The sequence below is a fragment of the Microplitis demolitor genome, chromosome 9, assembly GCF_026212275.2.
Source record: "Microplitis demolitor isolate Queensland-Clemson2020A chromosome 9, iyMicDemo2.1a, whole genome shotgun sequence".
NCBI classification, from domain to species: Eukaryota; Metazoa; Arthropoda; class Insecta; order Hymenoptera; family Braconidae; genus Microplitis; species Microplitis demolitor.
Window position 1 is genome coordinate 17112415 of NC_068553.1, and position 24210 is coordinate 17136624.

Here is a 24210-nt window from a genome sequence, read left to right on the forward strand (position 1 = left end):
AAAATCATCATCAAATTGTTGTCCAATAACGAGTATAACGCACACGCCTCTCGATACACTGAAGAATGCCTTAGAAGGTTATGACCATAGTCGTATTTATTTAGCTCATGTTTCTTTTCTCGATTGGCGAGACCTGCCAGGTAAACGTGCAAACGGTGAAAGAGTATGGGTGGTAGGTGCTGCCGATCACGGTGGTCGTCATCGAACGAGATTACTAGTAGCCGGTCGTCACTGGCGGCCAAAGTGTTTGGCAAATGTAAATATGGTTACTCAACCAGTTGTTTATGCGGGTGGTGGTAGTGGATCGTTGACTGTAGATCTTTTTTTATGGTGGTTTCATCGAGAATTTGCAACCACTGCAATCGCAATGCATCCCGACGGTGCAATATTAGTTGCTGAGTCAGCAGACTATCTTCCTCCGGAAATAGAATGCGTTACTGCAGATGGCTTGGTGCGACTATTCGTCGTTCCAAAAGACTGCTTAGAGCCGAAAATTGTCGCCAATGAATTGCGAATACGTTTAGCAGCAGGACTTTTTACGAGTGTTAGAATCGACTATGAAAGTAAAATAACTAGTTTAGATGAACGGGTGCGTAAATTTACATTGAAGGAAGCTTTTGCAGAATTGCATCGTGCATGGTTGAACATACGATCAGAGACATTTGCCCGTTGTTGGATGCTACTATATGAACGATCAGACACTAAACCACCACCCGTAGGTCCATCACTCTCTACACAGCTTCATCGTATTTCTGATCATACTGAAGATCGTATGATGATAGCTGAGCTGCGTGGACTTGCTCACGAAGCCGGTCTAGAAGTTGGAGATTCTGAACTCGAGCGCTGGATACTCGATGAAGAGAGTGAGTTAGCTAAGCGGGTCAAGAAGAATGAACTCGATGAAGAGCAGGTAGATAACAAGGAGAATGCAGCAGCTGTACAAGCAGTGAATGAGTACGACGACGAGGGAGCAGTAGATAAAGACAAGTACGATGAAGCACCGAGTGCTGAAGAAACCGTCCAGCTTCTTTCCCGTGTTCTCTTATGGATGGAGAGAGAACCACTCGACCCAGGTCTCTTACTTGCGGTTAGGTCGATGCGAGATACTGCCGCCGTGATGGTAAGCAAGATGTATGTAGATGATGGGCAAGTACCACACCACTGAGTACGTTCGTTGTAACCGTTTCTTGTCATCGATTCACCGCCGTCTCTTATCTTGTCTTGTCTTTCCCTAGTTTTACACTCTGTCTGTCACTCTCGCTGCCTAAATTGGGCTAATTTAGCACTCAGTTCGAAGGGTGCCAACGTCTCACGACTATGCCAACGAAAGAGACACTCCAAGTAACTGGGATTGGCGAAAATACCCACCGCTATTGCCCCTCTTTCCTTCTTGGCAAAGTGTAACTGCTGCATAACACCATAGTGGAACCCAAGCGATACTCGAGGACCTTCGAGTTGGTAGAGGGCGCGCCCAAGCTTTCGTAAATTGATCCTTCACTCCGTTTTCTTGCGACCCTTATCCATTTGCGCTAGTAGTCTTTTCCAGCGAAATGCTCACATTTAAGCTTAATAAAATACTCAAACAGTTTTTAGTTTTCTTTTTAATTTACAATTAATTTTAGGATAATTATTTCATTTTTATTACCATTTACATTTTAAATAACGTGTGTTACATTTCATCTGTTTCAGGCGAGTAAAATGGGTCTTGCCGGCACGCATCCAAGCGGCTTACCGTTCTTTTGCGGGAACGGTGACCACCTAACGCAACCACCGCCTGCACACATGGGGATACCACCTTACGGAGCATTGGACGCAGGCAAGGCGGCCGCGGCTGCCGGTGAGTACTGGCCAGCACCCCAACACGGTCCATCCTCACACCCTGCACACTGGAAGCGACTTCTTGCAGCAGCAGCCTCCACAGGTCAGCCACGCTTCCAACCGCCCAATCGTTTTGATTCATTTATTTTTATTATTTTTATTATCATAATTATTCCAAATTTCCAAAACACTAACTCACTCATGCTTTCATACACACACTAATCATATTTTTCTTTTTAAAACTAATACTACTATATATTCAAAAAATTTTTTTTTTGTTTATCATGACAAAAAGATTATTTTTGGGTGGTGGTGGCTGAGGTGGAGGTTGTGTGTATGTGTGTGTGCTCTTAAACCTTTCTCTCTTATTTCGTGTAAATGCGCGCGATATTTATTGAACAACAAACGACTAAAGTAAACGATTACTCAAGTATATAAAATCTTTTGAACGTCAGAAAATACACCCTTGTGATTCAATGTAAATTTAACAACTATGATATCTCTTTACGTTCCCAAGTCAAGTAGCAAATCAAACGCTATGGAAATTTAAATTTTATTCTACGTTTATCTGTCTCTTTTATTTCAGTAAAAGCTCTTAAGTGCTTGTAAATATTGATGTATTTTAACTTTTCCTTTTTTTATTGCTTCCTAATTGAAAGAATATTCCTTATCGAGTCAAGTAGCGAGAACGTCATCAAAAGGAAATATTTCATGAGATAAAATAAAAAAACGAACATATATATGGTTGTGTATGTATATAAAATAAAAAAAACGAGGGCCTGTCAGAAGGGAGAATACTTGCGAACTGGCCTCAAGTATAAGAACAAGAGGAGAACTCACCATTAGGCTAATCAGTCAGGCATGCAGTTTTTCTCCGGCGTCAGGTCAACGAGTTTCAATGGTTTATTTATATATATTTTTTTTCCATTCTTTTTCCCTCTTGTTATCTCCCTACTCTGTACTCCACTTTATTGGAGTAGGGTAGTTTCATTTCTGCTCAGGTAGCATATTCAATTTTTAAATATACATATACTACGTTTTATAATTAATTACTATAATGATCATATTAATTATAGTCATAAATATATTAATATATGTCCTTAAAACATCGCGTAAAACACCATCAATGGTTATAGAAAATTTATCAAAAGATTTTCTACACAGACTTGAGGAGAAAACGTTGAAATAATAAAAAGTGCTTGAATCTCTTTGATCACTGTGAATTTAGGTCACGAGCACTTTTATTTACAATAAAAAAAGAAACTACATATATATGGATAGAAATAGCTGAGCCAAACTAAGACATATATGTACTGGAGCAATAGTTATTACGCACGAAAATAATATACCTCAGTGCGTTAATTTGAAAAGCCTTGGAATCAAGATGTGTTCGTGTTTTTCGAAAAATAATAACCGAGATGAAAAAAATGAGAAAAAAAAAGAATCACCTAGCATACACATCAGCCAGATCTCTATGTAGATGGGATTGATAGCGTTTATGCAAGACTACGAAGCTCGTACGTCGGTAGAGTTCTTTGTCTTGCAAACGAGCGAACGTTTCGCCCCTTGTCAACCCTCTTTAGGCGACCATCATATCCCCGACGTCAGAAATTTTACAATCCCTCTCATTTTCTCGTGTCTCTTTCTCACGGAAATACGTCGTAACTACTCAGCATCACTCTCTATATACTACTCACCTTTTCCATTATCCTTTCTGTTTCTCGACTCTCTACATTTTCCAGTCCCTACGTTCCCTCCTACTTCTCCTCCTAGTTTTATTTCTACCTTTACCCCCTTGAGTTACTCTCGGAATACTTCTAATTAGCCAGCACTTTTCGATCTCACCCGTTTATTTCAGACCACCGAAGCACCCGCATTGATTCCCTTAATTTTTCCATCCTCTTCTAGCTTTTCATCTCCTTCTCTACACTCTTCTCGTCTATCGTGTTTCGCTCGACAATATTCCTTTACACTCCATACCAGTCATGCTCGTAGAAATAAAAAAAACCTTGAATCCGGGTGGCATAATTGATATGTCGTCGAACGAGAGTAGACGCGCGTTACAATTTACCTCCGATCCTTTTTGTTAAATTCTCCGTTAATTTAAGTCGTTTTATTTTTAAAAATCCTTTAGCTTTTTCTTTACCTCCTCGTGATTTTCCCCAGAGCTTCAGTTCGAACGATCGTATCCATACATGTACGTACATGAATGTAAAGAGCTCAGCAGAGGAATCTGCAGAGAGATGTAAAGTCAGGGAGTTGCCTCGTGGCACTCCTTGCACACCGCACAATTACAGGGCAACTAGTTCCACTTGGCTAGGCCAGTTAAATAGCATGCCGAATGCAAATAACGAGCAAGAGGCATTACACAGACACTTTAGCTGAAGGCGTGCCTGAGCTTCGTTATAACAACACTAAAGTCCTCCACAGACTAACTGTGCCACCAGTTGTATAGAAAGAGGGACTACGATGGGAAACTCAGTCTACATTAACGCTAATTTTTAATGCTTACTGCAGTAAACCCATGGAAACTATTGTCCTGTTCATAAGTATGCTTCTAAACGATATGACTAATTAGTTGGATGATTATTAACTCGATTTCACGATGATTTACGGTCTTTCACGAAACAGGTTTTGAACCCGAGCAAAAACGGCGCGTGTGCGTGTCGGCTTACCAGGACGTCTAATTGCACAAGTATTTTAACCGTTTCTTTAGCTACCTCTTTTTACTTTGTTTTTTTCATCGGCGATCGGTTCGTCATCGTATGTATTATATCGTATACACTATATCGTATATCAGAGTTAGGTGTAGTAGCCGGTCTACGCGCAGCAGGATTCATTATCACCCTTGCGGGACGTCGAGCAGCCACGTGTCTGTCGCTTGTTTGCTAGACGGGTGCACACTACTGGGTGAAAAGTACCGTCAACTAATGCAATTATCGTGTATCAATATACAAATATATTAGATAGAGAATGTATCATGTGGTTTTAATCTTATTCAGCTTGAAGACTTATCTGTCTTTTTATAGCTTTTTTAAAAATCATTAAGAATGCTATGTGAAACTAAAACTTTGACACGTTACGCAAATTTAACTATCGACTATAAAACGATCCCAAGTCTCACCTACATTTTATTTATTTATGCTTCGGTTTTTTTCACTTTGTTTATTTATAACAATATATTATGTATATTTTATATCGAGCCTGTTGTGACTGGACTAGTGTCGTCGGGTTCCGCTTGATCGAATCGATAAAACGCCGAGTTAATGCAATTATCGCGTACGTATAGATATCCGTACGTTGATCGCGTATCGTTTTTTAAAAATATAAAACAGCATGGATATTTATGTACTAACTGTGCAAAGGCTAATGGCGTGTACATGATGCGGGAGAAAAAGAAAGACGGATAAGAGCTCATGGGTGCGCCTGAGAAGGCTACTCGCTCAACACAAACTACGCTGTGTACTGAGAGTATTACAACCAGCAATAAGTGACTGATTAATGAGTTCCAAATAAAGTGAGCGCTGTACAATTTAACGCACAAGTTGTAACCAGTGTTGTCTGTAGTACATTTTATTCACACTATAATCATTGCTATTATGATCCCAATTATGATGATGATAATGATGAGTAATAGCTGAGCTAAGCTGAATGAGCAATAGACAAAATTAAGCACTTGTACGAATATCCTGCGGTGAAAAGGCCTTCTTGATCATTGATCCTAACGCTTGATTAGACTCGTCTAACGGCTGGTACGACTGAAGAAATTTCCCGGGACCATTAATGCTACTACTTCCTCTAGCTCAAGTTAACGATGGGATCTAATAAAACGCAAGTGGAAAAACGACCGGGAGTTTGAGCTGCTGGAGACTGTGGAAATGGAGAAGGCCAGGTTAAAACGGGCTAAAAGGATCAGGGATCCAAGTTGAAGTATGGAATGAGACGGAAAATGCTTAAAAAAAAGGTAAAAAAACTGACAAAGAGAAAACGATTGCACGCCGGATTCTCGATCGTTCGATTCCTCCAGTTGCTCACGGGAATAAAAGAGTAATTTTCCGGGTGGTAAAACCTCGATAATGGGGTTGCAGACTGCCGAGTCGACTGGAAAGTGATTAAGCACACATGACAGAGTCTGGCGGACTTGCCCAGGATATTACGAACGAATACTGCTACCCCTTCGTCTCCCTTTTACCTCGTCTTGTTCATCGTCTGGCCCTCATCTCTACTACTCTCGTTCACTTACCAGTCTTTACTTTATACCCAGAAACCACCTCCCCTCGCTACGTTCATTCAATACTTGTCTCTACTAACTCACGTTCGCACACTTCGCCAGCACGTCTATTCACTCACTAAATTCAAGTAGTGATACCCATTATTAGTGGTGGTTATAGTCAAATAAGTGGCCAGATTGCGGGAAAACATGCGTAGGAACTTGCCAACAAGTACCGCTGCTTCAAACGGGCGTGATTTTTTTCGTCATTTAGAAACAGGTTCACCAATAACGACAGTCGTTAGGTCTTTACGAAGCCAATTTATTTATCGTTCTGCAAGCACGCACGAACCCCTAATACTTCAAATCCGAATCGCCATCCCTTTGATATACAATACCCAAGCGAGCTATCGATATATATGGCGCTATTGATTTGCAGACTTGGGACAAATTCGAGCGTTTAAAAATCCCGCAAATAGATTTTATTTCAAAGTGATGATGAAAGACTTATTAAAAGAGAGAATACACAGTACAAATATATAAAGCAAATGAATTTTTAGCGTTTACATTCGGACGTACGATTTAACAATATTTGTTTATCAAATCGAGCGTTAACCCCCATATATCTATGAGCAAATAACACAGTCAGTCATCTTTTCATTTGATCCAACAAATTTTCTTTGATGTCGTCATAATATTTGCACTAAATTTTCCGCTGCACCCACTCACTCTCGCTTGCATATTTGTGAAAAAAAAAAAAAAATCTATTTCACCTACACTTTTTTTTCTGTTGAACAAAAATTATAAGTCAATATTATTCTTCATTTGAGTCTATGTTTGGTTTTTATACGCAGTAAATTTAAATGTTTTCATAGGTTTAACGAGAGCCCCGATGTACCCCTTCTCGACGGGGCAGTATCCATATCCCATGTTAAGTCCAGATATGACGCAGGTGGCATCGTGGTAAGTTAATTTTTTATTATATTTTATTTATAAAATATTGTTTCAAATTTTATCATAAATACTATAATAAATGTATAAATTATCGGGTTACATTTATTATAACTTCAACACTAAAGTTTTAAGTTATTTCTATTCAATTTTACTTTTTATTTGTATTCGATTAAATTATTTCGTTCATACTACTCCTTATTTAGACTATTTCCCGATTTTCAATAATTTTTAGTCTGGTTTTGGTCGGCTTTAGATTTCTCTGTCTATTATTTTTACTGTGTTTTCGATCTTACGACGATCGAAACAGCCTAAAAAGTTAAAGACATCAAAAATAGACAAATTAGTCCAAATATTCTGTAATGAGACTAAAATCAGATCAAATCTTTCGACCCGGAGTCACTTTCAAGTAAAGAACCATAAAGTTTCTAATCTCCCTTATAAACCTTTCTCGTATTTGGTCCTTCGAGCCACCAGTAAATTTGCATTTTTGAACCAAAAATCTATAGAATGCACTTCAACATAAAACTGGATAATCATTAGGCAAAACAGCAATTAAAATAACAATTTAAAAGATGAATCTCACAAAAAATCCGTAAAAAGTGTTCATAAGTGGATGGTCATTTTGTCTGGTCATCCTCTCTGTTCCAGTCTATTAGTTCGCATACACCCTCTTGGCTATATTAACTTAGAAACCTCGTGGTCCCTCCTTGTTATTTGCTTTCTGCCTGAACCACCCTAAATTGAGATTTTCCACGGATGATTAGTCCTTCGTCCCTCAATTACCGTATACCCTCTTATTTTTTCCTCCATCGATTAAAATTTAAACAACCAAACCCACTAAAACTTTATTATGTTTTATAAATTGTTTTAACGATAATATCTACAAAGCTATCAAAATTTATTCCTCAATTATGAGGATAAATAACACGCATACATAAATACAAAAGACTAAATTAACAATAATTAAAATATTTTATAGGCATACGCCAGGCATGTATCCTATTTCACCAGCGAGTGCCGGGTTTAGAAGTCCATATCCCACGAGCTTACCTATTACAAGTTCAAGTTTACCCAGGTATGTCTACACGTTATTGTGTACTAATTAAATAAAAACAAGATTATTATTTAAAATACTTGAATGATATAATTAATTCCGCTATACACTCGTTTGTAGTGATCTTTATCGGTTTTCACCAACGGGCCTCATGCCTCCTCATCCAGGACTGAGTCCGCACGCACATGCTTTAGCGTCTCATGCGTTAGTCTCATCGGCGCCTAAAGCGGATCATTCTACCTTGGATCACAATCACAGGTAATTATTACTAATTTACATTAATTTATTATTAAATTATGTCAATTTATACGTATCGTTATAAAATTTCCCAACTGTCAGTAATTCGCTCATATTAAATATCGTTGCGACTATTGCAGTTCCTACCTATAAAGCTGAAGTTAGCGGCCGTAATAAGTAGCGGCCACGCAAAAAATTGCGTGGCCAGTACTTATTACGGCCGCTAGCTGCAACTTCATGTCCCTACCTAATACGGATGATTAATAAGGCAAAGGGAAAGAATGGCTAAATGACGTTACATTGGGTCCCGTCGAAATGCCTCTTCTTCATCCGTCAATGTCCCTCAACCCTTTCGTAGTGAGGGTAAACCTCGTCACAGGCTAGTAGTTCGCATAGCTCGGCATTGGGAAAAGAGTAGCTTACAAAACAATAAAACCTCATAAATAATATATCTTAATCAGCTTTCAACTGTGTACACAAATAACTTAGTGTAACTACATTCCGTGAAACATAATATCTGATATTTACATAAATTAAATAAATATATAATCATAGCTATCAACACATCACTAATCCATTATTTCCACGGTACGATTGGCTCCCTCGCAAATAAACAAACTCAAGTTAAGAGCAAATAGCAAAACGCACAGTACCGATAACGAAACTCATGTGCGAATTTACCAAGATGACGATTGAAGTTAAATTATTAGCTGACGGAAAAACTCAGTCGATAATAATAAAAAAAATAATATGCAGTATCTACCATCGAAATCCACATATTGTCTCGCAAATGATAAGGAAGATAAAGTAGTTGCAAAAGACTGCTGCAGGGGGTAGCACATCCCAAAGCATCAGAACAACCCCTATTACAAAAGTTATCGAATAGCAGACTTCTCTTTTCTCTCCTCTTCTCGTCTCTTCTGATGATGCACAGCACAGCGTCTGCGCTGTTTCCGTCCCGTATTGATCATTACCCTCTTAACAGATTTATAATTTGTATTAGTACTTAATCCACGTTATTGGTTTGTATTTATTCCCATGGCACTTTAAGACAACGTACTCTCAACGTGTTCATCCGTTGCCACAGTTACTATTGTCTTATTCCTCAGACACTCAGATCTCCCTAAATCTACCTCCGTACTCTACATTATAAATCTACATAGATATAGATATAGATGCATAGATATATATATAATATGACATTTCCGTTGAAAATTACGAGTTTGCTATTATTATGATTGTCGAATCGGAAAGAGGGGTAGTCTCCAAAGCATCAAGGCCTTGTATTACAATGTAGTTGCATCTATCACTCCAAGTAGTAACGTTCGTCTTGTCAGCCATTATCGGGACATTTATTAACAAATCTCCATATACATATAAATAATAAATTTTAATTTTCTATGCATTGAAGTGTTTTAATTTCGTAAAATCGGGCAATGACCCACAGTATCCATAATAGTAACATCTATTATTATTATTATTGTTGTTATTGTTATTATAATTGTAATTGTATTGCAATAAATCAATTGATACAGCGGGAGGGAAAGACTGATGACAATGACGTTAATGTCTCGAAGACAAGTGGTTGTGAGTGAATAATTAACCGTTGAGCATAAGGAAGTGTCTGAATAATTATAGATAAAAAAGGGCAGAGGGTGACGACGGAGGACATTGTCGTAACGTATCAGGGCGACAGTAGCGCCACGGAGCCCGCCAAAAAAATGCTATTTTCACCCCCTATGAGAATTATACATTGGTTATATAGTGTAGGGCACTGCTAGCAAGAGATGTAGTTGTAGAGAGCCATGAATTGCAATGATGGGCCGTGCACCCGCACCACCGTTCACCCCCGTCACCCCCTCAACCCACGGATAATCAATCGTAACACCGCTGGGTTATTCGTGCTACGACGACTCACAAAAGACTTTACTCTACCATTAACATTTTAATCCTCTGAATAACAATAATTACTTATATCGTACTTGTCATTGTCTGCATTAATATATAATTTTATTTTACTTAAATTTATTATTATTATTATTATTATTATTAATTATTAACTTAATAGATAGATCCGCGTAATAATTATTTATGGTGCGATATAAATTTATAATAATTCTATTTATGGCGGTCGGGCCATTTAAATTAATAAGAGAGCTCGGATGAAATATTACGCGGATAGAATGTGATAATTTTTTTTTAATAGTTAAAATTCTAATGAATATATTATTTAGTATTTTTTAAATTTATTCAATTGGATATTATATATATTTATATAAAAAAATATATATATATATATTTTGTAATATTGTGATATTTATTTAAAATAAGTGCTAATATTATTAAGTGTTAATTAATAAAAAAAAATTGCCAAATTTAGTCTGTGATTTATTTAAAAAATCTAAAATCGGTCAATTAGTGTAATTAATATTATTTCAAAGTGATAAACTTTTAAATAAATATATTTATTTAGCTGCGAATAAAACAAATGGCAATGGAGTCGGAGTGTTTAGAGCCATTGAATTTGGTAATTAAAAAAGATAACAATAGCAGTAATAATAGTACTAGTAGTGAGTCGGTATTATTAGAAGCAGATGATCTGTCATTATCTAGTACGACAACAACGGCAACGATAACTGCCTTGAATAAAAAAGACGATATTGTTATTGACGGGGATGATAACAAAGTCCCGGATGATGCCAGAGTATTGCAAACAGACAATATGGCGATTGAGCATTTAACTGGTGATAGTAACAAAAAAATAAGTGATAACAATTTGGCGATGACTGACCACAAACTATTGACGGCCTTGCATATGAGCAATTTGATGCAACTTAACATGGGAAATTTACCGCGTGATTCAACCCCAGAGTCTCAAGTCCAGCCACCCCCGCCTTATGGTACACAGTATTATTTTATGCAATTGCTGGCGATGGTCGAGGCACAACAACTCATGTGTCAACAAATGAACTGGTCCCTACCCCAACATTTTAACAGAAGTCCTATGAGACTGCCCACCCAAACTTATTTTGATAACCCGGGGGTCAATTTGACCGAGCAGTTGTCCAACTCCCAGAGCCCGCTTTTTTCGGTCGCTAATGTCAAACACGACACTGATAATAAACAAATGTCTAATAAACGGTACGAATTGTAGCCTACATCATTTTTTTTTGTCATTAATTTTTTTTTTCTTGTGAACCAGGTCTTCAATGGACCAGAAAAACTCGTCGTCTTTGTCATCAGACATCACAAAAACACAAGACACTGGACAGCAAAATAATCAAGGTAAGAAATTTTGTTTTTGTTTTTTTAATTTTAATTTTTTTGACAGTAATTTATTTTTTTTTTTTTTTTAATAGACAAAAAGAAACCCCACATAAAGAAGCCTTTAAACGCTTTTATGCTGTATATGAAAGAAATGAGAGCGAAAGTGGTGGCAGAGTGTACCTTAAAAGAAAGTGCTGCAATCAACCAAATTTTAGGAAGACGGGTAAGAAATTTTAATTATTAAATACTAATTGTTTTTTTTATTTGGTTATTAATTCAAAAAGAAATTTTAATATTCGCAGTCGACTGATACTGAAATTAGCCATCGTTAATTTTTTGATTTTTTTAAAAGCAAATTACAAAAAAAAAAATATTTTTAAAAAATGCGCCTCTAGTTTTTTTTATTTTCTACAAGTGCATTTTTTTATTTTATTTTTTTTTTTTTTTTGTAAATTATTCTTAAAAAAAAAAAAATCAAAAATTTTTTATTGTCTGCTAATTTCATGATGTCGATTTTCGTATTGTAATTAATTTTTTTTTTTTTGTGATTGAATTAGATTTCTAATGCGAAAAATATTTTTTAATTCAAAATTTTGACTTAAAAAATTTTTAAAAAAATTGCATGTAAAAAAAAAAGCTTTACTCAATTATTAACAAAAAATTTAGCAAAAAAGCAGAAAAAAACATAATTAGTTAGAGAGCATTGTAGGTGGGATCTATGGAATATATAAATAAATATAGATATATGTATATAAATATATGTATATCGTAATAGAGAGATTGATTCGATAATTAACGTGTGGGCGAGCAGGGAGGGCGGGTTGGTCGATTATAATTTATCAGTAAATTAAATAAAAAAAAAAAAATCTAAAATACTAGGCAAGTAATTTAGTACTCGAGTAAGAAGTTTAAGTAAATAAAGATAGTGAGCACGGTGCACGCAAAAAAAAAATTATTGAGACTTTGAATGACCGTTTTGGGGCATATGACACGCAGTGGCATTCGCTAAGCCGGGAGGAGCAGGCGCGGTATTATGAGGCGGCCAGGCAGGAGCGCCATCTCCATCAGCAGCGCTACCCCGGCTGGAGTGCCAGGGATAACTACGGATACGGCAGCAAGAAGAAGAAGAGGAAGAAAGAACGCTCCGCAGATCCCACCGGAGGTACCACTTTCCAGTGCTAGAACAGCAGGCCCTTTTACAATAATAATCATAATTAATAATCATAATAATAATTAACTATTATTATTTATAAATAGTAACCTCATGGATATTGAAACGATCAAAGTCTCTATGCGTTTCTTTTTTGTTTTGTTATTTATTTATTTATTTTAATTTTTTTTTTATATATTTTTTTTATTATATTTTTCTTTATTATACATATATATAGATGTATATATTTATTTATATATGTGTATAAAAGTATTAATTATATTTTTCCTATTCTCTTTGATGAGCGGATTATTAATTTAAATTGGATTGGATTGTCTGTGGGAATTGTGGAATGTGGCAAGCATTTAAAAATAATAATAATAATAATAATGTTAATAGATAATATATTTTTAAAAAAAATTAATTAATAATATATAACCCGCGTATGCAATTATTGTCTCTGGCCAACTCCCTGAAGCGGTATTATAATTTTTTGAGTAAAATGCTGAGGTAAAAATTATTATTTAAACTTACGGGAAATTAATAGTGATAAATTTTTTGATTAATATCGGGCGCGTTTTTTAAATTTTCTTTTGTAAAACGATAATTTTTTTTTTTTAAATTATAGTTAATACGGGTGGGGAACATGGCTGTTCTTCTAGCACTTTAAACGGAAAGTAGGAACCCCAATGTTATTTTCGAATGCTTTTTATAAATTTAATTGAAAATTTATCAATAACTTGAGTAATGGCTCGAGGGTGGCGGAGTAGATAGCAATATTTTTTATTAAAATAAATAATTTATTAAAAGATCATCACATCAATACATCATTCATCAATCTGTTATTGATATATTGAGTAATAAAATAAAAAAAAAAAAAACCGTTTAGATATAACCGTATAAATGCAATTACAAGTGTATTTGGTTCTCTCTCGGTAGTGGCACGCGCTAGGGCGAGAGGAACAGGCCAAGTATTACGAATTGGCGCGACGTGAGAGACAGTTGCACATGCAGCTGTACCCTGACTGGTCTTCCCGCGCAAATACCAACCGAACTAAGAAGAGGAAGCGCAAACAAGACACAAACAGTGATCCTGGAGGTACCCACATGCCTCACTCCACACATTCTTACAAAAATAACCCACCACAATCACCCAAACCCAATTTTTTAATTATTATTATTAAGAATATAATACATATATACATTTTTTTCCACCATACTTATTTTAATATTTATATTAAATTATATATAATATATAAATATACTATTGCTACACTACATATTGTTGCATGTTTTCCCCATTTCGGGGTCTAAAGGTCAACTTATATTGTATCACACATACGTACATACATATATGTATTTTTCTTATTATTATAGTTATTGTTATTATTATTATTATTATTATTATTATTATTATTATTATTATTATTATTATTATTATTATTATTATTATTACTATTATTATTATTATTAAAAAAACGTGCGTAAGTGTGTTAAAAAAAAACACATCTACGCAGGTTATTTATTTTATTTATTAATTTAAAAAATGTATATCAACATATATACATATATTAATTACGTATTATAAAACAACAACAAACTTTGGGGACGCTGGCCATCTTGCATTTTACAGGGAGACCTAATTTTTATCCGCAATCAGACAATCCTAAAGCGTTTTTTAATTTTTTTTCTATTTTTCACGTCTCTTTTTAATCCTATTGAATTTTTTATATTATCCTTTGATCGTTTCAATGTTTAACCCCCTTTTTTTGACTCCCGTTTCATTTATTATTATTATTTTTTGTTTTTATATTTTTTTCGACCTCTAATTATTTTTTTTTTTGAACCCTTACATTAAATTTTATCCTATTAAATTTTCGTTCACTGTTTACCTACGATGCTTTAACCCAATTTATATATCCAAGGCTTACTCTATCGCGAACAAGAGTAGATTACATCTTATTATTAATTTTATAAATAATATATAATATATATATTATTTTTATTTATTTAGTTATATTATTTGATACATTGCATGTGCTTGTATATTGTTTATTTATTTTGAGGTTATCCTTTACAAAAATAATTTCATTAGTTAATTCAAATAACTTATTCTATTGGTTCCTTATATATTCTCTCGCAAATATTCCATGTAACAATTTCCATCACAAGTTGCTGGTCAAGACACTGATCACAAGAATATTTTGATAGATACTACAAGATCTTGCCCAAGATGTATAAAAGACAATCTTGCAGTAGTCTTGTACTATTTTTATTAAATTATCTTGCGGAAGACCACTGGGTATCTAGGTCTTTATATAGCTATCAATCTGCCACAAGACATTAATGCAAGATTCTAAGACAAGATTGTAGCAGGACTTGCACATGGTATTGTACAAAAGAACATTGAAGATGTCTTGCTCAAGATGTGGTAGTAAAGTTACTTATGCGCATCTTGAGCAAGTCTTGCAACAGAAATTATTTGCAGACACTAACGCATGTCTTGCGGCAGATCTACTCAAGAAGTCTCATATTACACTGTCTATATATCTCAGTTCTGTCTCTGTCACTTCACCCCAAGATCCCAAGTCGTATGACAATGGAGGGGGTAAAGTGGCAGAGACAGAAGTGTAATATGAGACTTCTTGAGCAGATCTGTCGCAAGATTTGCGTCAGTATGCAATCTCTGGTGCAAGATTTGCTCAAGCCACTACCAATGCACCTCGAGCAAGATATCTTCAATATTCTTGCGCAATTCTTCAAGTAAGACATAAAACAAAGTTTTTTTTTTCAAGTCTTGCACAAACCTTGCAAGTTAAAACTCTGCGTCAGAGTCTGCAGCAAGACACATAGTTATATAAAGACGCAAACTAGTGTACTGATGACCAGACTTGGGCAAGATTGCCATAAGTAAGATTTTTATATGAAATTGTAGCTAATAAAAAACACTAGCTTATTAATAAACTAAAGGTTAACCTCAAAAAGGGCTTTTACAAAATAGCTTTATTTAAAATAAATAATTAAATAGTTTTTGCAGGAAACAGACAAAAAACTGATAAATTTTTGTAAAAGTCCTCGTAGCTCAGTAGTTTGCATGATTTATAAAAAATTTCTGAAGTAATAAGCTAATGCTTTATTCAGTACGCGTTACACTTAACCCTTTTTTAAATAAGACTTGAAAACTATCATATATTTATATATTATTTAAGTAATACAGAGAACGAAAATTTAATTTTGCTACTTTATCAATTAGTTATAGGCAATAATGTTATTAATATCATACTAATATATATATTTGATAATTATTATAGGTAATAATATGAAAAAATGTCGCGCGAGGTATGGATTAGATCAACAAAGCCAATGGTGCAAACCCTGCAGGTATGTTTATTTATTTATTACACACTTTTACATATATTTTTGAATTATTATGTTAATATTTACATTACAGTGGTTGAGAATACCTTTTAATTATAGGGTTTTTTTTTTAATTTATCGGTTATTAAAATTCCATCTTAACTCCAACGTCATCCACATGTGGAAAAATAATGAAACATAAACTTTGAAATTTTTTTGTACAAAAGTTATTAGAAAGTCATGGCAGAAAATGTGTCTTCCAAAAAATAATAAATTGATACTCATAATTTAAAAAAAAATATATATTTATATATAAATGTGTATATACGTATTAGGGTGATTCATTTTCGAAGATTTTTTTTTTTACACACAGAGCAAAATATATAGAAAAAAAAAGTTCCCTACGAATTTCAGCCCTCAATTCAAATTCTAAGTACTTTCGAAATGTTTTTGAAGTTTTTCTGCACAGAAAAAAAATATTTCTTAGCGCAAAAAATTTCTTAGGATGAGTAGAACTTTTGGCGCCAAAAACCATTTTTTTGTTATACTCGCTCCAAAGGCTCGGCTATGCCTCGGACGTTAAAAATACGCACGTTTCGAACCTTCCCGCCACAAACCTTAAGCTCATATCGAAATATCTTCGCTGTCAAAAAACCGCCACTTCACGGCCTTATGACGTAAATTTCTATTTCATACATTTAAAAAGCATAAGGAATTGGATTTTTTCTTTCAATTTTCTGCTTAGTCGTATTTCGAGTTATTGATCGCGAAATTTCGTAGGTAATTAAATACTTTCCAAAATTTCCTAAAGTAATTTTACTGCGACTCTAACTTTTTTTTCTGTGTTAATTACGAATGTCATTTTTCTAATGATAGGTTGAGTTTTCAGTTGATATTGACTAAACAACAAAATTTACAGTAAAAAAGCAGATAACAATTTTGTAGGAAATTTAATTCTCTACAAAAAAGGTCCTCTTAGTCTAGAGGCTCAAGTTCTTTTTTCGCGAGATATAGGGACTTTATTGATTTCATAAAAAAAAATCAAATTTCCTAGTTTTAGGTGGAAAAACTTCAAGTACATTGACGAAGTCTTTGAATTTAAATTAGGAGCGGGAATTTTATTTTCCCAGCGTAAAAAAAAATTTTTTACCGGAAATGAATCGCTCTAATATATATACTAATGAATATATATAATTTAATAAAACATATCATTAAAATTGCTTGTAAATACCTAAATAGTTAATTACCACAGTAGTTATATATAATATGACATTTATATATTTTATTGATAATTAAATCTCCATATATATATATATAATGTCTATTTAGAACCAGCAATTACGGTAATTGTATTGTTTATTAAAATTAGTTTACGCCCTTTAAGCCCCGCATCTACCAACTGGGTTTTAACGATGTCATTAAGCTCATTAAAGGGGTGAATTATTAATCCTATCAACAAACTAAAAATAATTGATTAGTACTAACACTGACTTTGACAAATAATTTAAATATTTGGGAGACATATTTTCTGATCAGTGTTTAAATCTTCAATACACTGAAAGAACGAAATATTTGTCTCAAATAAACTATTTTTGTGCGACTTTCATATTAATTATCTGTATACGACATATTAGTACATATATTTATCTATAAATATGTCGGATAATGCGAGAAAACTGATTTGTGACAAATAATTGATAACTATCGCAATGAAATAAAACGTTTACAAAATGGCGGCTATTTTAGTCATGTTCAAAATGGCCGCCATTAATTTTGCTTAGACCCAAGTACATTTTCTGCGATTTGAACGATTATTGGGTTAAAAATATATTTTTTTCAGTGTAACAAAATTATCCTTATTAAAATTAGAAAAAAAAGCGTGTGGGTGACGATGATTTGGCTCAGGGGTTTAAGGTGGGAAAAAAATATAAAATAAAATAATATTTTGCGAGCGCCCCTTTAATGGCTGGTGGTTGGTTTTGGCAGCCCAGTGGAGCATGGAGCGGGGATGGGCATCCACGCGAGCATAATCCATCACGGTGTGGGAAATAGCGCGGGGACAGGGGTCGGGGCTGGAGGTGGTGGTAATGTTGGGTCAGCAAGTGCCCCAACAAACACAAACACTGCCTCCAATGCCTCCTCGCCTCAGCAAGAACCCACTTATGTTAATCTCTAGTCAAGCCTATCGCCTCCCTACTACTGCAACACTTCTTCTTAAACAGTGGTCAGTCCCGACTTAAACCAACGGACTTGCTTTCTCTCACTCTAAATGCCATTTTTTTTTAATTCAAAAATAATTTCAAAAATCTTAAATTCAAAATTTCAAAGTAATTCAAACAATCAAACAAACAAATGGCATTAAGTGAGTTGTGGCAACGTTCCGATGCTCGCATTGTTTCTCATTGTTGTGGCTCTTTACAGCTTATTATTGTTATTATTATTATTATTATTGTTGTTATTTATGATTATTATTATTTGTTTATCCTCGTTTAGTTTGAAATTTTATTTTTTTCTTGTCACTCAGTGTCGCCCTCAGCATGGCTAATCTGTTATATGTATATTTAAAAAATTAAATAATTAATATTTATGATAATAATAATAATTAATTTATATTATATTATATAATATATGTATGACAGATTTTATCGGTTTAAAAACAACAGTTTGATAGATTTTATATTATAATTTTTTTGGCATGGCAATTATTACTATTATTATATATTTATATATAAACAAATTACATGTGTATTAAAAATATTTATGTGTATTTAGTGGCTACTTTTTTTATTATTTTTATGCCATTGCGTGTTTTCGACGCGTTTACCGATTGAATTGATTTAAATAATTAAAATAATAAACTAATTATTACTTAAAGTGTTTACTGACCGGATGAAAAAATATTCAGATCTGATAAAATTTTAAAAAATAGTTTATCTGATCGTATTTGGACAAGAATTACTATATATGATCATATCTGTTCAAATATATATATAATTGATATTATAGTATCAAAAATTTTTGCATTTGAGTATCGTGACATATGATCATATTTAGTATCAAATATAATCATATGTAATCATATATGATATCAGATATGTTCACATGTGATCATATGTGATACCAAACATGATCTATATAAGTAGGCTACGCCTGGTTCAAATTTACACACGAACATGTATCTGGTCACATCTGATATCATATATGTTGATATATGATATCAGATATGAACATATATAGTCATATTTGGTTACAAATGAACTTATATTTGGTTATATATGATATCAGATATGATCATATATAATCATACCTTGCCAGGTTCAAATTTATATCTTATCACATCTGATATCATATACGTTCATATATGAGCTCATATTTTTTTTTAATTATACATCAGATATTACCTCATATGTGTCCATATCTGGACAGATTAAAATAAAAGACCATAAATAGTATCAGATATGATTATATATAATCATGTGATCTATATGATATCAGATATGATCATATACACTCATATCTCACCAGATTCAAATTTATATATGATCATGTATCTGATATTATATACGTTCATATATGAACTCATATTTAACTATATATGATATCAGATACGATCATATATGTTCATATTGGACTAGATTAAATTAAAACATGATCATATATGATCATATTTGAGTATTTTTTTCCGGAAATAATAATAATTAATTAATGTAACATATGCTCTGTAATAATATATAAATTAATTTACTAAGAGATGAATAATGAGAGCCAATGGCAGAGCGGTAATGTCTCGACTGTAGTACTGAATTGAAATTGCGGGTTCATAACCTCAACATAAATCCAGTCCAGTCCTTATATTCCTTATTTATAAATTTTTATAAAATCACGTGACTAAATTTTATAAATCATTTATTAATCGGCATTGAAAAAAAAATTCCAATATTGCCTGTAATATTATTTGCTACTTATTTCACGAGATAATTTATTTTTTTAAATGTTTACATGCTTGAAATATATTTTTTAAAAATCTAATTAATTTAATTAAGCATGGCATTGCAGCGAGTGAACACAATTTAAAAAAATAGCAAATAAAATTTTCAAAAAAAAATTTTGCTATTTTTTAAAATACATTTTTTTATATCATCGAGTGCGCATGATATTTTTTATTTTTCTTAGTTATAGTTGTGAGGTAAAATTTATAATTTAAAAAATAATAAATGTTTAAATTTTATTTTGTTTAAAAAAAAAAGATCCCATCCATGAAAAAAATTCTGATAGCAAAAAATATTTTTTTACAGACGTAAGAAGAAATGTATCAGATACATGGGTGAGGGAGGAGACGGCGACGTTGAGGGTGATGGTGACGGTGACGACGATCACTCGGAAGACAATTTGGGGAGCGTCGGGGAAGCTGGAACTCCCGAAGACGACGAATCACTGAGTAGTCCCGGTGGATTGTCGGCATTGTCGAGTCTGGCGAGTCCTTCACTGGTTCTCCCATCGCCTGCGAGTCTCGCGAGTCCATGTCCCTGTCCACTGACGCCTCCAGTGCCTCCGCAGTCTCAGTCGTCGATTTCCATGAATCAAAATCCCGTACAAGCGGTACCGCACCGTAACCCCGTGGGTACAAACCCCCACGACATAAACAATCCGCTAAGCGTTAATCAATTAACTGGTCAGTGTATAAAGAGTGAAGTTAATCAAGGACCTTCGGGTCCTTCCAACCCGGCGATCAGTGTTACGTAGCCCTGGATGGCCCCAAGTGACAAGACTCTCTTACGATTCGGTGTCATCGGGGTTTATATTTTTAAATTTATTATTAAAACAATAATAATTATAAATATTATTATTATTATTATTAATATTAAAGAAAAATTTTTTTATTTATTTAGCCGCAGCGACTCAGTTGATCAGCTCGAGGCAAATAAATCGATATACCAGTTAATTATATAAATATATAATTAATTAATAAATAAATAATAATGATAATTAAAGATAAAGTAATGATAGATGATAAATGATGTAAAAAAAAAAAATACTCAGGACCAAGTGTCTAGCTGTATAATCCACCTCGAGAAGCCTCTCGTGCAATTAATATTTAAAATTACAGTGACTGATTTTATTAAAGACAACTGGAGGTTGATTTTTACAGCTTGTAGTCCTTGTTATGTTGTGATGCCAATGACTGATTGAGGTCATGTTCCTGTGCCAGGTACTATATTCTATTAAATTTATAAATAATTAAATTAAATTTAATATTTAATTACGATAATTATAAATATTATTGTAATTTTTATTTTATTTAATCAGATAGTTAATTTTAATAATAAATTTATTAACATTTATTATTATTAAGTTTATTATTAATTAATAAACAAGGAATACACGTGTCAAAATACATTTTTCTGTATGTAATTTGTTATTTTTTTAAAAGTCTATACAGTGCGATTTTAAATTTACGTTTAAGACAATTATTAATTTTTTTATTTTGTTTTTAAACAACAAGTCGTTTTTTTATGAGTAATGCGTCTTTTTTTAATTACGGTACATTTTAAATTTATTTTTATGAAATGAGATGAAAGGAAAATGACAATTATAATGAGTGTTTTTATACTGAACAATTTGATCTCCAGTTTTTTATGACATAAAAATATTTCGTAAATTTTAAGTGCATTTTTAGTTGAAGATTAAACAGAAATTTTTTATTTCATTTCGGACATTACCCTAGCAGACCTGAATTACGGTATTTATCGTAAATTACCGTATTTCGCGGCAATATACCGCATCACTACGGTAAATTTCCGCTTTTTGCAGTATTTACGGTAATTTACCGGAAATCGCGGTAGTTTAGTTCAATTGCGGCAATTTACCGCAACTTTTGGAATTTTTTCTACCGTAAACACGGTATAATACTTTATTTTACGATAAAATACCGTAATTTTCAGTAATTCACACGGTTACGATGAAATACTACAATTTTACCGCACTTTTGCGATAATGTACCACAATTTAATGTATATTTACGGTAAATTACCGTAGCTTTGTCATAAAACGCCACAATTTACGATAAAATACCGAATTTTACTGTAATTTTTCCGTATACCATAAATTACGATAATGACCGCAAATTACGAAACCGAAAGCTATTATAATTACCGTAAATTGCTGTAAATATCGTAAATTATGATTATTACCGTAAATTACGATCATCCCGTAAATTACTATAATTACCGCAAATTACGTTACCGTAAGTTATAAATATTACCGTAAATTGCTGTAAATACTGTAAATTATTATCATTACCGTAAATTACGATGATTATCGCAATTTACGTTACCGTAAGTTACGATGAATATCGCAATTTACGTTACCGTTAATAACGAATATTACCGTAAAGTGCGATAATTACCGCAATTTACGTTACCTTAAGTTACGAATATTACCGTAAATTGCTGTAAATGCCGTAAATTACTATCATGCCATAAATTACGATAATTACAATAATTACCGCAACTAACGTTACCGTAAGTTACGACTAGTACCGTAAATTGCGATAATTACCGTAAATTAAATTACCGTAATTACTGTAATTTGTATCCGCAAGGGTAATTTTTTTTAACAAAAATAATTATCAATGTCTGTTATATTTTTATTTTTCCGCTCCCTTTTTCGACAAGTTTGTAAGTGTTTAAAAAAAAATTTTAAGTTGTTTGTATGAAATTGTTATTTTTTTTTTTTTTTTTTTTTTTTGTCATGAAAAATAAAATTTGTATTTTAAAAGTGTCAAAATGGTTTTATTCGTTAAATATCGGCGACTGGTTTTCGCAAATTATTTGCTTCGTGCAATCGTTATTAATAATTAATATTTTTTTTTAATAATCTAGAATAAATTATCAATCAAAATTCAAGTAGAGTCAAAATTACCTGTTTCGTTTTCTATCTTTAGTTCAAACAATTTTTCAAGTAATTTTTATATGAAATTTTTAACTAACCTTAAAATTTCAGGTTGTTTCAGAAATTATTTTGATTTTTGGTTACTGTAATTATGATTATTAATTACAACTTTAGTAATTAAGCGTAAATTTTATAAAATGACAATTTTTATATGACAATCGAAAATAATATCTTGTATTTTTAGATTAAAAATGAAGTTTGTTTAAGAAATCAAAGCCATGAAATTTCATAACAAAATGGCGGATACTCAGTAGTTTTAAAAAGCGCTACAGTTATTTTGACTCTAGTTGTATAGTAAGATAACGAAATTATTTTTTATATTCCCTCCATTTCCTCATAATTATTTTTTTTTTGTCAAAAAAATAAATTTTTTAAAAATTCAAACACTAACAGACTATTTTATTTTTATTAAAACTATTATTAGTTTTTTAAAATGAATTGCATAACACTTTGGTGCAATTTACCATTAATAAAACACAACCAAAAAAGGCAATAGAATAAAAAGAAGCATATTGTTTATCACTTTGTTTGAATACATCAATAAATCAGCTAATGTATATAAATAAAATAAAATATGTATAAGGTGCATTTATTGAAGATGGGGAAAGTGCAATGGGGAATTTTATGAAAACAATTGTATACGCTAAAATAATTTTATAAATCAGATGCTAATTATTTCATGACTGAACAAAGCTAAAACGAAAATTGTGTCACTGAAAAAAAAAAAAAAAAAAAAAAATAATGAATACAAAACTAATAAAAACGTGCCATAACATCATGCCAATATTACTGATAATAATTAAACTAAAATAAAATAATGTTTTTATTAAAAATCTGCGTTCTGTCAGACTTTGCATTTATAAGATCGAGGTGTGCATTTTAGATTTACTAACTTCATTAATTGTTAATTAAAATGATATTTTTTAAATATTTATACTTTTATCTTTGTAATAAAAAATAGAGGCCAAAATACTAGATAATAAACAAAATGTATCAATTAAGAATTTTTTTTATAATCTTTATTTTTCATTAAAAAAAAATTCAGTACCCGGGAAAAAATCTTAGATGTGATCGTATATGATCATATTTGAATATTCAGATTTTATCAGATACGTCAAATTATCATATTTGTTTATATATGTCATATCTGGTTATATATGACTATATATAATCATGAATAGTCATATATGGGTGTATATGAACGAATATGAT

General features: G+C 32.7%; 1 protein-coding gene across 3 annotated transcripts in view; it reads left to right on the forward strand.

Annotated features, from left to right (window-relative positions):
• LOC103575344 (protein pangolin, isoforms A/H/I/S) overlaps positions 1-22749 on the forward strand; it is a 103583-nt gene extending 80834 nt beyond the window's left edge. The window contains exons 4-12 of one of the 3 annotated variants that reach the window (XM_014445166.2): positions 1690-1921; positions 6904-6991; positions 7962-8057; positions 8157-8294; positions 11476-11558; positions 11633-11763; positions 12537-12702; positions 16002-16071; positions 20343-22749. In XM_014445166.2, coding sequence (XP_014300652.2) covers positions 1690-1921; positions 6904-6991; positions 7962-8057; positions 8157-8294; positions 11476-11558; positions 11633-11763; positions 12537-12702; positions 16002-16071; positions 20343-20790 — 1452 coding nt within the window. In that variant the 3' untranslated portion in view covers positions 20791-22749. Of the gene's footprint in view, positions 1-1689; positions 1922-6903; positions 6992-7961; positions 8058-8156; positions 8295-11475; positions 11559-11632; positions 11764-12536; positions 12703-13629; positions 13790-16001; positions 16072-20342 lie in introns of all 3 variants that reach the window. The other 2 variants (XM_008555084.3, XM_053742088.1) reach the window with 2 other exon arrangements.
• Positions 22750-24210: the final 1461 nt, after the last annotated feature.